Below are 15853 nucleotides of genomic sequence, written 5' to 3'. Positions count from 1 at the left end.
GAAGTGCCCTGGGGTGATCTTGGGTGCCACCCTCCCAGAAAGAATACAGTGAAATGCCCTGGGGTGCTTCCTGTATCCCAGATCCAGCTCAGCCAGGGATCCTGTGTGTGTGTGTGGTGCTGTCCTGGGGGTTTGGAAAATCCCTCCACCCAGGCACGTTGTGGGATTTCTCTGTGTGGTGTTGCCTTTGCAGTTGCTTGGTCTTTGCTCAGGCAGAGGTTCTTTTTTCTTCCCTTTTCATTTTTAGTTTTTCCCTCAGCTCGGAGGGACTGCAGTGAGCAGGTCTGAGCTGCCTTAAGGACAAATTCTGCGGGTGCTTGTTCAGAGCTGAGGAGTCCCAGCAGGAGCAGAGTAGCCCCACTCCAAACCACTGTGGGCAGCACCAGCCAGGGAGACACAACCCCGAGTGGCCCCTTGCCCTGCCTGCCCTGCTGTGGGGAGGGGGAGGCTGACCCTGGATGAGCTGCCAGGCCTTTTTCTGCTGCTGGAACTGCTCCACGAGGCTTCCCAAGAGGGATCTGACACCAGCTTGTCCCTTTGTCCTGAAGGCCATCCCTGATAGCATTGGGTATTTCCAGCATTTTGGGTCTCTTCTTTTTCCTGGGGAGTTAATGAGATTTAGCACTTAACTATCCAGCCGTTATTTACATTTTCCTCTCTGCCTGTTAGCAGTCTGTTAAAAAACTTATTTTTTCACTTATATCTACTCACATCCCATTCCTTATTGGCAGAAAGGGATTGACTGGAATCAAGGGGAGCTCATTGCTCATTTCAGAGTGCCCACCTCATTAAACTGTCTCAAAGCAAGACAAGGTGACAGTGCTGAGGAGGCCCCAGCACAGAACCAGCCAGCAGAGGGTGGGAGGTGACGCTCTGCTCACTGGTGAAACCAGCAGGACATGGGAAGTATGTGGAGCCTTCCATGGGGAGTCATGGAAGCTCTGAAGGTGGATCCAGGCAGGCTGCAGAGCTGAAAGCCTCCAGCTGGCTCTGGACACCCCTGAGCAAGGGAAGTGGCCAACACTCCCTCTGCCCTGACTGGTGGATGGTGGCAAACACTTTGTGGGAGTGGCTGGAAAGGTGGAAAAAGGAAAATTGGCAGCACAGAGGGAAACTGGTTTTGGCTGCTGGAGAATGGCAGAACATCCCTGGCCAGGTAGAGGGGCTGACAGTGAAAGTCCATGCTGTGCCTCAGAGCTGGGCTGGTGAGGAGCATCACCACAGCAAATAGCTGGGTCAGGCTGCAGGAGTGAAGTGTCACGGGTAGCTCTGGACTGCAAACAAGGGAGAGCTCCTTCCAGCTTGGCAGGGCCTCAGGTCATCGGGGAAGAGGTGCCACCTCTAAGTGGGCACGAGACCAAGGGGTGGCCTTTACCATGGACACTGCATCCTGGGTAATCCATGACTGGATCTGTTGGGAAGGATGAAAGTTTGACAAGAAAGTCTCACAGATGTGTGTGTGCCTGGCAGAAAGATTTTTGAATGTGGAGTCTGAAGAAGGAATAGAGATGGAAGCAAGTTTTGATCCAGAAGAAAAGAATTGCTGAGCCAGCCTTGCTGGCTAACCAAGGAGCCAAAGGCTGTGTGAGTTAGAAGGGGTTTTATGGCTCAGAGCAAAGGATAAACCCAGCCCAAACAAGAAGATGTTTTTACCAAGCAGGAAGAGAGCTCAGGCAAACAAGGCAGCAAATGTGGCAAGGAGAAAAAAGGTCTCAGAATTTCCCCCTGCAAGAAAACTGAAAAACAACTTGTGGCTGAAGCTGCAATGTGCTGCCTGTGAGTGACTGGAGAGCAGCCCCATGAATGTGGCACTGACAGGAGCTGGGATGGGCTGGAGGTAACAGTGAAGGGATGGATTGGCTCTGCTGTGGGAAGGTGCTCAGCAAAGAAAAGTCAATCATGCACTGGAACCTAAACTAAGGGTCTGCAGGGCTGCCTGCAGCTGGAGCTGACAGCTGTGGGCACAGCTCTGTCACCCACGGCCCTGGGCTGCTGGGACACCTTGGATGGAATAAACTGCATTGGGAAGAGCCCCTGCAGTCCCACATCCCTCAGTCAGGCTCTTACATGGATCCATGAAAATGTGAGCTGCCATCAGGGCCAAGTGGGAGAAACCCTGGGATCTGGGGTCTCAGGATAACTCTGGGGAGGCCCCCCTGTGGTGCACACAGGTGCAGGATGCTGGGAAAGACTGGGTGCATTAATCCTGCCTCAGGCAAAGACAAACCCATCCATGGGGCTGTCTCTGCTCAGGGGCCTGGCTGACCTGGTGGGTGATGCAGAAATGTCTCAGGTGCATCAGGGGGATTGATTGGGGGTGAGAAGAACCTGTAATGTTGGAAGGCCTGGGCACCCCTGGCTGCTCTATGCTGCTGTATGATTTAACTACCATGGGCTGCTCCAGTCCTACCAGAACTACCTGGGATATCCGGGATGGGCAGTGACCACTGAAATAACTGTACTTGTGTGTGTGTGTATATATATATGTATAATGTATAGATATCTGTGTTTAAAGTTCCAGTGTACTCATTTGGGCATCAACCAGATGATATGGAAGAAGGGGTGGAATGTCCCGTGGTAATCCCCATAGCGTCATTGTGTTCATATCTATCTGAGCCCAAAAATTGCTGCTGTATATCCAAGACCTAAAAAAGGTCAATATAAAACCGGTAAGAAGATAAAACAAAACTAAAAGTGGTCAGAGTACGATCTAACCCCCCCCAGCATCCTCAGTCAGGGTCTAAGTAAGTCCTTGGTGTCCACAGTTGTGTAGAAATGAGTAATTTGTGCTGTGGCTCCAACCAGGAATGGTTTTTCCATGAGTCTGAACAGCAGCATCTGGGATGATGCTGCCCTGGATCCCTGAAGTGTCCCAGGTGTGGCTGGACTGGGCTTGGAGCAGCCTGGGACAGTGGGAGGTTGTGCTGGATGGGCTTTGAGGCCCTTCCAACCCAAACCCTTCCATGATTCTGTGATTCCATACTGTGAATTCCAGGTGGTTTGTGCACCATCTGTATTTCATACATGGCCAGTAGACAAATTAATTTCAAAATGCACAAAACCATTTTCATGTAACTGGTCACTCTATTTAAGAGTTTCTCTGGAACAGGTCAAGACTTTCCTTTTCCTTGAGGGATGTTTAACTTTGCCAGCCCTGTGTGGCTGTTTCTGTGCTCCCCCCTTGGCCACGCTCCTCACAGGATAATGGAACTCATTACCTGTCTGGGATGATGGGAGCATCTCTGCAAGTAGAGGACGACCTCAAATGTCCAACATTTCCAGTCTGGGAACGCCTTCCTTTGGCTGAGGGTGTATCCAAGGGCATCTCCCCCAGGCCCTGCACAAAGGTACAGCAGGAATTCATGGGCCAAGGGAACCACAGGGAATTATTGTGGCTGCAGTGCTGCAATTGTCTACAGCCAGTAGCCCCCAGGACACCTCCAGCTGCCCCAGATGCTACACAAGAGCTTTCCCACACACCTTCTCTCGTAGGCTGCCAACAGTTTCCTTAATGTAAGGCAAGTCCTTGGGTGGCACAAACTTCTCCAGGATTTTATCCAAGTCAGGATGAGCCATCATGCTGAAGAGCATCCTCCGCCCATAGTACCTGCAGGGAGAGCACCAGGACATCCAGGGACAGGGACTGGCTTGGTCATTCCAGGTGTGGGATTTCAAAATGGAAAGGTGCAGGGAGGTTGTGTCCAGGGAAGGGAATGGAGCCCCAGGAGAGGCTGAGGGAGCTGGGCAGGGGCTCAGGCTGGAGCAAAGGAGGCTCAGGGGGCCCTTGTGGCTCTGCACAGCTCCTGGCAGGAGGGGACAGCCGGGGGGTCGGGCTGTGCTCCAGGGAACAGGGACAGGAGCAGAGGGAACGGCCCCAGGCTGGGCCAGGGGAGCTCAGGGTGGGCACAGCAGGAATTTCCCCATGGAAAGGGGGCTCAGGCCCTGGCACTGCCCAGGGAGGGTTGGAGTCCCCAGTCAGTGTTATTGGAGGTCTTTTCCAACCTCAGGCATTCCATGACTCTGAGATTGCTGAGTCCCTATTCCATCCTCTCCCAGAGGATGTGCTCAAGCATCACTTAAATTAACTGACCAAATGAATGAGGACAGCCTTCCAGTTCTGCTGGCTTTGACCAGAGTGGTCCAGCCTTGTCAACCAGACACATGGATCAGCTCCAGGTGTGGATTCAGGAGCCAGCATTCCCTGTGTGGCTGCCTCTCCCTCTGTGCCCGGCACAGCACATCCTGTGAGCCCCTCTCCTCCTGCAGCCAGGGTGTGTGGGAGGTATCCAGGGGATTCCTGCACAGGCACTACCCTAACAGTCCTGCCAGTGCTGGGATAACAGCTGCACTCAAAGGTTTATTTGGAGGGGACCTTAACTCCCATCCCCTTCTACCTCTGCCAAGGGCAGGGACACCTCCCAGCTGCTCCAGGCCTATCCAACCCTTACTGCTCCCCAGGGTCTTTTCCCTCCTAACCCAACCTCTCCCAAGGGCACAGCCCCAGAGGCAGCTGGGCTGTGTCCCCAGGCAGTGCTCACCCCAGGGCCCCAGAGGCTGTTCCCTGTCCCCAGGCAGTGCTCACCCCACAGCCCCAGGGGCTGTTCCCTGTCCCCAGGCAGTGCTCACCCACAGCCCCAGGCAGTGCTCACCCCCAGCCCCAGGGGCTGTTCCCTGTCCCCAGGCAGTGCTCACCCACAGCCCCAGGGGCTGTTCCCTGTCCCCAGGCAGTGCTCACCCCCAGCCCCAGGGGACAGTTCCCTGTCCCCAGGCAGTGCTCACCCCCAGCCCCAGTGGCTCAGGGGACAGTTCTCTGTCCCCAGGCAGTGCTCACCCCCAGCCCCAGTGGCTCAGGGGACAGTTTCCTGTCCCCAGGCAGTGCTCACCCCCAGCCCCAGGCAGTGCTCACCCCCAGCCTCGGAGGCTCAGGGGACAGTTCCCTGTCCCCAGGCAGTGCTCACCCCCAGCCCAGGGGCTGTTCCCTGTCCCCAGGCAGTGCTCACCCCCCAGCCCCAGGGGCTCAGGGGACAGCTACCTGTCCCCAGGCAGTGCTCACCCCCAGCCCCAGGGGACAGTTCCCTGTCCCCAGGCAGTGCTCACCCCCAGCCCCAGCCCCAGGGGACAGTTCCCTGTCCCCAGGAGTGCTCACCGTGTTTGCTGGGAGCTGTCCTGGGCAAACCTGGCGATGGCGGGCAGCAGCCGCTCGGCCACGGGCCGGCCCCCGGCCAGGACGCGCTCGGGGCCCAGGCGCTCCACGATGTCCCCCAGGTGCTGGGCTGTGCATCTCCTCACGGCCGAGTGCAGGTGGCTGGGGAGGGAGAGAGGCCTGAGGGACGGCCCTGCAGGGCTGCCACAGCCCCACCCGCCCTGCCGGCCACGCACGGCCCCGCGGCCACGGGATGCCGAGCGGCCGGGCTGGAAGGGAGCTCCAGGCACATCCCCTGCCAGCCCTGCCAGGGCAGGGACACCTTCCAACAATCCCTGGACTCAGGCAGGGGGCTTTTAGAATTTCAGTTCTAGTTTTCATTCAGATAATTTCATTTTACAAAGCACATGACTGTTCTTTCAATGAGCTCTACAATAAACCAGTTCTTGTGCTCAGACACACATTCTGGGCACTTGACTAAAACTGACTAAAGCAAATTGACTGACATCACTTTAAAATTGACTAAAGCAGTGTTCAATCGACTCCTAAAGATCCTGCAGGAGTCTCCTGATCCCTGCTTTGTACAAAATAAACACCTGTGCTGATGCAAAGGAGAGAACAGCCAGACTCAGCCTTCAAACTCGTGCAGCAAATGATCCTTTTATCTAAATCCTGCTGCCCCTGCTGGTCCCACTTGTGTTCAGGAACAAAATCCTGCAAACTCTAATGTTTCCAATTTTATATTTGAATTAAAAATGCTACTTTGAGGACAATTTGCAACTCCTGCTGCACTGTCAAGGGGAAAACAAGAATTGAGAGGCTTAGAGACCTCACTCCATGAAGCAAACAACCCCTGCTCATGGAAACAGCTGGAAAACATTTGTGTGCACACAACACCCTAGAGGCAAACACAGTGCATACAGGTAAGAAACAGGATTTTAAAATCCCTGAAGTAAAATCACTCTCAGCTCTGTCCCCGGAATCAGGCTCTTGGATCATGACTCCACTCACAGAATCCCAGATTGGGTTGGGAAGGGACCTTAAAGCTCATCTTGTTCCAACCCCTGCCAGGGGCTGGGACACTCCCACTGGAATTATTCTTGTTGTAAAGTCAAACCCAACTTTGGGGCTGATGAAGAATCAGTATTTCTGTCTAGTCAGGGCTGCCAGCATTACAGTCATGATCACAGAGGGCTGAAAGGAGCTGAGCAGAAACCAGGCACATTTTAAGAGGTCCCATGAATTGCAAGTGACACCATAATTGAAGGATTATGTTGTGGTGAATTTAAGCAACTCAGTCCAACTTAGAGAGAGCATCCCCTGTGGAATTACAGTTGTGTCAAACACTTTTCACTTCCAACTGAGACACAGATTCCCCTTTGAAGGGTAATTCCATATTCCTGTCAGAGCCTCTGGAGCTGGAGCTGCCCTGTGCTCCAGGAGCTTTCCTGCTGACGTGGCCAGAGCTTCCTAAAGCCAGGCCTAGAAAAGCTGCACCTTTAGGCATGCCCTGATGTGTGATCCATTAAAAACTTCCTGTACTCAATGAGTTAGGAAAGTCTGAGCTGTGAACAGATTAATCTGTGCCCAAAGGCAGTATTCAGCTCAGTTCTGATGCCTTAAATAGCAGAAAACCTATACAAACTCACCAAGTGGAGGGGGCAAATCCCTACAGAAAACCCCTGAGCAGGTGAGTTTGGATCTGCCAGGTAAGGTGGGGAGGTCTGGAGAGACAGCTCTGCCCAGGGGGTCCAAGGGTCTGAGGCCAAGAAGGGAGAACCCAAACAGGGCACTTCCCCTGGGCGCTGAATAAAGCCATGGGCAGTTACTGCCCGCTACTCCTGAATTCACAAAATGATGCAATCAGCCTGGTTTGGGTTGGGAGGGACCACAAAGCCATGGGCAGAGACACTTTCCACTACCCCAGGCTGCTCCAAGCCCTGTCCAGCCTGGCCTTGGACACTCCCAGGGGTGGGACATCCATCCCAAGTCAGTCTGGATCCCAGAAATTCCTAAAGAATGGAAATCCCAAGGCTGACTTTTGCCTTTCAGTTTAAAGAGCAGAAACTGCAGCAGAGTTGTCAGGAGACAGAATCCATGTATCCCCCAACAACCAGCTGCCCAGGAAACAAAAGAGAACATTTTCAACTCTGAGGATTGGAGCTGTGCAGGAAATCTGTGGAGAGATTTTGAATGGAGCACCTGAAATGTGTCATGAAGGGAAATGGAACCTGGGAAATGCCAAGGGGTGGCAGAGAAGGGAGGAAGCACCAGGGGGTGCACCCAGCTCAGATGGGTGAGCAGTGAATGAGGATGGAAAAGGAAAACAAATTGAACAGGGCCAAGGAAAGAAAGGAATTAACTCCAGAAAAGAATAGCCACCAGCACTGAGAAGGAAATTAAAATGCAGACACAAAGGCTCAGCCTAGAGAGGAGGAATCAAGCAAGACAGATGCAGCTAGGGAACTGGAAGTTATAAATCAGTTTTCTAAATAAAGAGAGGTGCTGAACACTGGCCAAGACAGGAACTGACTGCAGAGCAAAGGAGGAAAAGAAAGAACATTATGTCAGCTTTACCAGGCAAAGCAAAACAGCAGCTCCCCAAGAATATACAGTAACAGCAAATAAAATCACTGAAGTGGTGCAAAACAGCCAGAAAATACACCAAAATCAACAGCCAACCTCTTACATAATGCACAGAAAGGAAGAGAGGGGCTTTAATTCAATGTATGCCAACAAACATTGCCCTGGGTAGAGGTTTAGCACAGCTGATTTACTGGTTTTCAAATTTCTGTCTACTGTACTCTGATTTGATGTTAAAAAGCCTACATTTGATAAATTTACTCTATTCACAATATTCTTGATAAAGTCTTTATAGGAATTACCTTTGCCCTCCATTTATAAGAGAACAAAGTGCACGTGCTGGAGTCACATTATTAACCATGGCCTTCAGTGCCTTGTCTACCTCTTCCCTTATAAAAGTGTTGGATTCCCCAGCTTTGTGCAAAAGGACTTTTACTGCATTATCTACTTCTTGATCCATGCTCTTTTTCAGGTGGGTGAACAAATCCCCTAAACAGACCACAGCAGCTCGAGAAACACCTGAGCGTAAATTCTTGACCTGCACACAGGAAAAACCCAAAAAACAATGAATAATGTTGATCAGAGAGACTTTAAAATAAATATTCATGTTTGCCCTTTGTCATTTTTAAGTAACATTACAAGCAACTGAGAAACACATTTCTAACTTGATTGATAATGGGTGAGAATTAAAATAGACACTCATAAAAATGTTATAAAGTTAAAATCTACATTTTCTCAGCCTCTGAGTCTCAAATCATCCTTGAGACTGCTCAGTTGAGGAAAACTCAACAGAGGTGAGCATAAATCATTTCAGAGAGCTGTAAAATACATATTTACACACAGAGAGCCAGTGGAATATTCTGGTAGGAAAATTTAACCTCTTGAGCCACAGCCAGAGTTGTTTCATGGAGCTTTGCAGTCAGAATAGGGGCATGGTAGGCAGACAAGCACCTGACAAAGTTCAGACCTTCAATTTTCTTCTCCCTGTGTGAAAAAATAATATTTTAATTCCATCCACGTGAAAAGCCTCATTAAAATCCTCAAGTGTGGAATTCTAAGGAATCAAATAGCAAACAAGTTAGATGGTAAAATAAAGCAATGAGAAATAATCCCAGAATGGTTTGGGTTCAAAAGGACCTCAGAGCCCACCCAGTGCCACCCTGCCATGGCAGGGACACCTCCCACTGTCCCAGGGTGTCCCAGTGTCCATGGCAGGGACACCTCCCACTGTCCCAGGGTGTCCCAGTGTCCAGCCTGGCCTTGGGCACTGCCAGGGATCCAGGGGCAGCCACAGCTGCTCTGGGCACCCTGTGCCACGGCCTGCCTGCCCTGCCAGGGAAGAGATAAAGCAGGAACCTTTCCAAGCAAATCTGTCTTTTCTTTTCTGAGGGTGCTGTGCTGGAACACTTTAGCAGTTCCAGCACAGCACCCACAGCTCTGCTCCCAGCTGGCACCAGGGGCAATTAGAGGAGTTTCCTTCCCCAGACTGAAGGGAGCAGCTCTGTAAGCTCATCCCAAGTTGGGAAGCACCAAAGAGATGCTTTTAATCCATACAAAGCACCAAGGACGAGCTGCTAATTCCACACAGAGCACCTAAAGGAGCTTCTAAGTCGAGATAGAGCCCCAAGGCTGGGCTGCTGATTCCACACAGAGCCCCAAGGCTGGGCTGCTGATTCCACACAGAGCCCCAAGGCTGGGCTGCTGATTTTACACACAGAGCCCCCAGAAGGTGTTGGTGGGGCCTCTCCAGTCCTTCAAGCCAGACTCCTCAAGCCTCTGTAGGCTCGGTTCTCAGCCCTGATTTACAAAGCTCCTTTAATCTCAAACTTGCCTGAACCCCCCTGTGAGATTCAGTCCTTTTCTGACCCAGAGATGGAGCAACTGAGAGAGGGGTTTTAAAAACTTCTCAGTACTTTTATATTTATACAGGATGTATTTGCTCACATACAAACACATACTATGCAAACCTTCTGTCCAGCTTTAAGAATTCCTTTCCGCTCCACTTCCCAGCCCAGCCCGTTTCCCTCCCCTCCGGCTCGGTGCCCCGGCTGTCTCTGCCCGGCGCTGTGTCTGCCCCAGCCCTCCCGTGCCCGCCCTGCCAGCCCCGGGCACGCACCAGTCGTGGTCAGCCAGCAGCGCCAGCGCCTCTGCCAGGGCGGGCTCGGGCCGGGGGAAGGGCAGCAGCTCGGCCGGGTCCAGCACCTCGGGGCTCTGCGTCACCGGCGGCTCCCGGCAGCGGCCCCGCCCCGGGCACGGCTCCTCTGCGGACAGGGACACCGTCAGCGACAGGGGACACCACGGGACACGCCAACAGGGACAGGGGACACCATCAGTGACGGGGACACACCATGGGACACGCCATCAGTGACAGGGGCACACACCATCAGTGACAGGGGGAGCACCGTGGGACATGCCATCAGTGACAGGGGACACCATCAGTGACAGGGGGACACACCACGGGACACGCCATCAGTGACAGGGGACACCATCAGTGACGGGGACACACCATGGGACACGCCATCAGTGACAGGGGACACCATCAGTGACAGGGGACACACCATGGAACATGCCATCAGTGACAGGGGACACCATCAGTGACAGGGACACGCCATGAGTGACAGGGGACACCATTAGTGACAGGGGGACACACCATCAGTGACGGGGACACACCACGGGACACACCATCAGTGACACAGGACACCATCAGTAACAGGGAACATACCATGGGACACATCATCAGTGACAGGGGACACACCATGGGACACGCCATCAGTGACAGGGGACACCATCAGTGACAGGGGACACACCATGGAACATGCCATGAGTGACAGGGGACACCATCAGTGACAGGGGACATCATCAGTGACAGGGGACACACCATGGAACATGCCATCAGTGACAGGGGACACCATCAGTGACAGGGACACGCCATCAGTGACAGGGGACACCATTAGTGACAGGGGGACACAGCATCAGTGACGGGGACACACCACGGGACACACCATCAGTGACACAGGACACCATCAGTGACAGGGGACACACCATGGGACACGCCATGAGTGACAGGGGACACCATCAGTGACAGGGGACATACCATGGGACACGCCATCAGTGACAGGGGGACACCATCAGTGACAGGGGACACACCATGGGACACATCATCAGTGATGGGGACACGCCGTCAGCGACAGGGGACATCATGGGACACACCGTCAGGGACAGGGACACCATCAGTGACAGGGGACACAGCTCTGACATGGGACACACCATCAGTGACAGGGGACACAGCTCTGACATGGGACACACCATCAGTGACACAGGACACCATCAATGACAGGGGACACCATCAATGACACGGGACACACCATCAGTGACACGGGACACAGCTCTGACATGGGACACGCCATCAGTGACAGGGGGACACAGCTCTGACATGGGACACACCATCAGTGACACAGGACACCATCAGTGACATGGGACACGCCATCGGTGACTCTCAATCCTTTCCCAGCCCCAGAAGCAGGGACAGCGCTGCAGCTGCAGCCCCAAAAGTGCCAGCAGGGAAGGGAGGAGAGCAGCCTGGGAGGGTGGGACAGCATCCCCTGGGGCTGGGACTGGAACCTGAGCCCAGCCTGGAGATGGAGCAAAGCTCAGAAAAGTGTGAGAGCTCCTGAGCCAGGCTCCAGCTGGGGGCAGCCCTGGCCGGGCTCCTGCACTGCCCCAGGTGTGTCCTGTGAGGCCTCTGAATAAATAAATCCCTGCTCTGTCCTTTAACTGTGCCCAGCCCTGCCCCAGGTGTGTCCTGTGAGGCCTCTGACTAAATCCCTGCTCTGTCCTTTAACCCTGCCCAGCTCTGCCCCAGGGGTGTCCTGTGAGGCCTCTGAATAAATCCCTGCTCTGTCCTTTAACTGTGCCCAGCCCTACCCCAGGGGTGTCCTGTGAGGGAATTATCTCCTTTTAATGAATCCCTGCTCTTTCCTTTAACCCTGCCCAGCTCTGCCCCAGGGAGCCACCAAGGCATCACCACCAAGCCCTGCCCTTGGACACTGCCAGGGATCCAGGGGCAGCCCCAATCAATCAGAGTTTTGTTCATGTAAATTCAGTTTTGCACACAACCTTCACTTTTAAGAGTACAAACACAAAGGTGGTGGATGTTTAATGTAAAAACAGATGCACAGTGTGCTAATAACATCATAAACCTTAAGAGACACTAGACAAATTCTGGCCACCTTTAAGCACCATCAGTAGGAGCTCCTACTCTTAACATTTTCCTACTGCTTATTTTAAAGGCAATTCAGTGCCAAAATGTACCCAGAAGAGGGTTTTTGGGGACAGGAGGGAGTCAGTTTGCTGTTAATGCATTGTATCATTCCAGATCCTGATCAAACTAAAAGCCTCTGATGTTTCATGAACTCCCTAAGAGATTCTAGATGAAAAATGATCAGTGGAATCCCCCTGAGGAATTAAATCCCCACAGTACTGATCTTCCAGAGCACCTCAGAACTGTCCCCTGCACAAATAAATTGCATTTTGAAACTGTCTCACTCCACCTACCCAAATATTTAAAGAGTTTACTGTCCCAGCTTACCAGAATCTAGCAAGGATGAACACTTTGACCTCTTCAAACTGGATGTTCTTTTCAGGGAAGGGTTCAAGGCCACATTTTCTAAGGACAAAGATCCATTTCTTGGTGATGTCAGTAAATCCCCACAGAGACTAAACCCTAGGAAAGAAGAAAATGGCCAAACTACAATAAAACCAATCAGAACCAAGTTAAAACCCAGAATTACCAGCCCTAATTTCCATTTCAGCAGCACTGAACTGGGAATATTAATTTAAGACAAACCCTCATGCTCACTTTCTGCTGTGAGTTTCTCTGGTTCACTCATACTCAGTCTAATCCTTTCCCAAGGGAATTCTTCCTTCCCTTCCAAGTCTTTGCCTTCCTGCTGCTCTTTATGGTTGTGTTCTTTGTCTTCTTTCCTCCTCCTCCTCAGCTTCTCCTGAGCAGATTTTGACAAGGTCATTTTTATCTGCAAAAAAAAAAAAAAAAATTAAAAATCAAGCATAAGTTACCCCAGAACTGAATGCCCAGTTCCTGATGCTGGCCAAGGTCAGCATGGAAAATCAGGATCTTCTCTGATCTGACCCTTCTCTCTCCTGTGTTCATGACACTTTTGTGCCTCAGGAAAACTCAGCAAATAAACTGAATCCAGTTAAATTTAAGTTCAGTTTAATAAATTTAATCAATTTACTGATTTGAATCTGATCCTGTCAAGGGTTCACATGTTCAGGGGAAATCAGAAAATGTAGACACTGTAAATCATTAACTTCAAGTTTCAGTATTCTTCAAATGTTACTCTAAAGGCTTGCAGAAAGAGCTGCATTTCAATGTTTTTTGACTTTGTATCACACTTCACTCAGATAAATCTCGCTCCATTTACATTTGTGAATAGTTTTTAACAAACAGCACCACTCCTCAGAGACCAGACTATGGCCAAATATTCAGGATGGCTTTTAAGAAAAACTGACTGGAGCTGGATTAATTCATCCCTGGAGAAAACCAGACCTGATCCCACCCAGCTGACCCCTCCTTCCACATCTGCTTGTGCTGTGGGACTCAGGGAGGGCACTTCCCAGCTCCACTCCTTCCTGCAGCCTCTCTTCAGGGATCTGAGCATGGTGGGAAGCTCCTGGCACATCCAGGTGCCACCACAAGAAAAGAAAATCAGGAGCAGCAGCTCCAGCCAAACTCCTGCTGCCCCAGCACAGACTGTGAGTGAGCAGGGCTGGCTGCACCCCACACCCCCAGGGTGAGAGGGCACCAGGCTGGGCAGTTCTTACCTCTCCTTCCCTCCCTGCCTGGGAACAGGAATGGGAAGTGCTGTTCTGGAAGCTTCTGCCTGGGGCTGCCTCTGCTCCCTCCCGGGCACCCTGGGCATCCCCATTGGCCACACAGGGCATGGACTGGCTGGCAGCTGGGGCAGGAGGGCTCCCCAAGACACCTGGAGGGCAGAACACAGGCTCACAGACTGCTGTGGGAGGGAAGGGACACCAAACCATCTCATTCCAGACCGGAATTGTCTATCCAGCAACTGCAACGATTTCAGACATCATTCTTTGTGCTCCCATTGAACTGGGCATTGTGAACAATCTAAAACATTGCACAGATCTTTTTGTTCTTCCCCCACTCTAGAGAGGCACATTTACCCTCATTTCATAACTCAGAGAGACACAGGGGATGATTTTGGGTCTGCAGTACCTGTGCCAACAACAGCAGCGTCTCCAGAAGTGAAACCCAGATCGTCCTTTGGTGCAAAAGCAGGCACTGACTCTGCAGGGCCTGAAAGCACAAAGAGCATCCCCTGCCCATCATGGTGGGTATGCTCTGGGATGTGTTCCATCCTCCTAAAATGTCACCCCACATCTGAGCTGATCCCTTTCCTGAACCAGGGCATTGTTGGGTAGCCAGCAGGATCTGTTGAACACCCAGATGAGGGATGCTCACATCCCCCTGACACGAGCCTGGAGCCAGGCTGGGAATGTTCCCCTGGAGAGGAGAAGGCTCCAGGCAGAGCTCAGAGCCCCTGGCAGGGCCTGGAGGGGCTCCAGGAGAGCTGGAGAGGGACTGGGGACAAGGCATGGAGGGACAGTCTGTGGACACAGCTCCCTCAGCTCCTTTCCTCCATCCAGTAGAACCAGAACTGATTAAACACAAATAATCCTGATAGTATAGGGATAAAATGTTTCTAAAATCAAGGGATATTCAGGGGAGTTGGCAAGAAAGGTTGGGCCTGGTAGGCCCTGGGGAAATGTGAGGCTTTACTGGCTCATGCAAAACTGCACCTGTATAATCACTTAATGACTATGATAAATGATATGATTGGCAAATGTGATAATTGGTAATTGGATATAATTATTGTTTAATTGTAACAAGATTAATGAGAAATGGTGTTTGGGGGGTTTGATGGAAATGACAAAATCCATGCTTGAATGAACTCAATGTATACAGTAGAACAATATAAGTTTAGTAATTAATATGTAGTTATATAACCACAGGGGTACAAAAACGTGTTCATCCTGAAGCCATGTCTGAGTCAGCTTTGGGTCTGTGCCCCTGACACCCAGAGCTCCTCAATAAAAGCCCCTGCACAGAATCATTCTGTGATTATGTGTTTCTGATTGCTAATAACCCCCACAGCTCAGGGGCCTGCAGTGCCCTGGCAGGGTGGAACACACCAGCAGCACTTCACCTCAATGGAAATGAGCTGGAACTCCTCCCCTGAGCACCCTGAAATGCCAGTCTGGCCCCAGAGCAGCTGCAAGTTGCCTTTGCTAGGAGCTGAGGGATGGGCTCAGTGCTCACCCCAGGGGCACTCTGGTCCCTCAGGTGAGCACTGACAGGAACATACCTGTGCTGGGGGGATGCTCTGCCCCCTCTGTGCCTCTGGGCCTTGCTGCAGATGCTTCTGCAGGATGGGATTTGCTGCCAAGGGCTGCAAAAGTGTCTGACCTGTTCAGATAAACACATTTTATAGAGGCAATTCTCCACAATAATAAAGCCCAGCCAGAAACAACAACAGATTTCAGTTTCTCCATGGCAAATCCATTTCCAGTATTCCCACAAATGTTCACACTGAGCAGGAACAGAATTCAGTGGGAATTATTTGACGAGCAGGTCCATTATGAAGAACACCCTGAAGAAAACCCTTATGAGGAAACCTTACACCAGGAGTAAATTCAGGATACACCCATGAAGTAAGGAATTGTTTGGCCTGGGGATTGATGATGCTGGTTCCAGCCTGGCCAAGGAGAGTGACCAAATCCTCCTGCCACAACAGGGATGAGCTGTTCTCAGCTCAGTGGCCAGCAGAGACATTCACCAGGAAAATGCTCTTATCTACTGGAACAATTTTAAATTATTTTAAATTTCAAATCCTTCTCTGCCTATAAAAGGTGATGGAACCCAGAGCCAGTGCAATACCCACAGCTAAAGACTCTTCAAGCTCCAAGGGGAGCTCATGCTCCAGGAATGTCCCTAATTCCTCTACCCCATCACCCATGGCAGTTTATCAGCAGATAAACCCAACCCTTGCCAAGGCAAACCCCCCAAACCCCCATTCCTGG

At 51.6% G+C, this 15853-nt stretch overlaps 1 protein-coding gene across 5 annotated transcripts in view; it reads right to left on the bottom strand.

Moving 5' to 3' along the window:
• TOGARAM1 (TOG array regulator of axonemal microtubules 1) overlaps positions 1–15853 on the bottom strand; it is a 34637-nt gene that overhangs the window by 6098 nt on the left and 12686 nt on the right. For 4 of the 5 annotated variants that reach the window (XM_084207343.1, XM_084207344.1, XM_084207346.1 and 1 more), the window contains 12 exons: positions 15139–15239; positions 13989–14069; positions 13571–13731; positions 12585–12759; positions 12315–12449; positions 9843–9987; positions 8605–8710; positions 8029–8264; positions 5147–5305; positions 3481–3607; positions 3219–3337; positions 454–600 (listed from right to left, as the gene is read on the bottom strand). In XM_084207343.1, the coding sequence (XP_084063469.1) occupies positions 454–600; positions 3219–3337; positions 3481–3607; positions 5147–5305; positions 8029–8264; positions 8605–8710; positions 9843–9987; positions 12315–12449; positions 12585–12759; positions 13571–13731; positions 13989–14069; positions 15139–15239 (1692 nt within the window). The remainder of the gene's footprint in view (positions 1–453; positions 601–3218; positions 3338–3480; positions 3608–5146; positions 5306–8028; positions 8265–8604; positions 8711–9842; positions 9988–12314; positions 12450–12584; positions 12760–13570; positions 13732–13988; positions 14070–15138; positions 15240–15853) is intronic. The other variant, XM_084207347.1, reaches the window with a different exon arrangement.

Source organism: Fringilla coelebs, assembly GCF_963513975.1.
Source record: "Fringilla coelebs genome assembly, chromosome: 6".
Classification (NCBI taxonomy): Eukaryota; Metazoa; Chordata; class Aves; order Passeriformes; family Fringillidae; genus Fringilla; species Fringilla coelebs.
The sequence above is the reverse complement of the archived record's forward strand: the minus strand, read 5'-3'. Positions and strand labels throughout refer to the sequence as shown.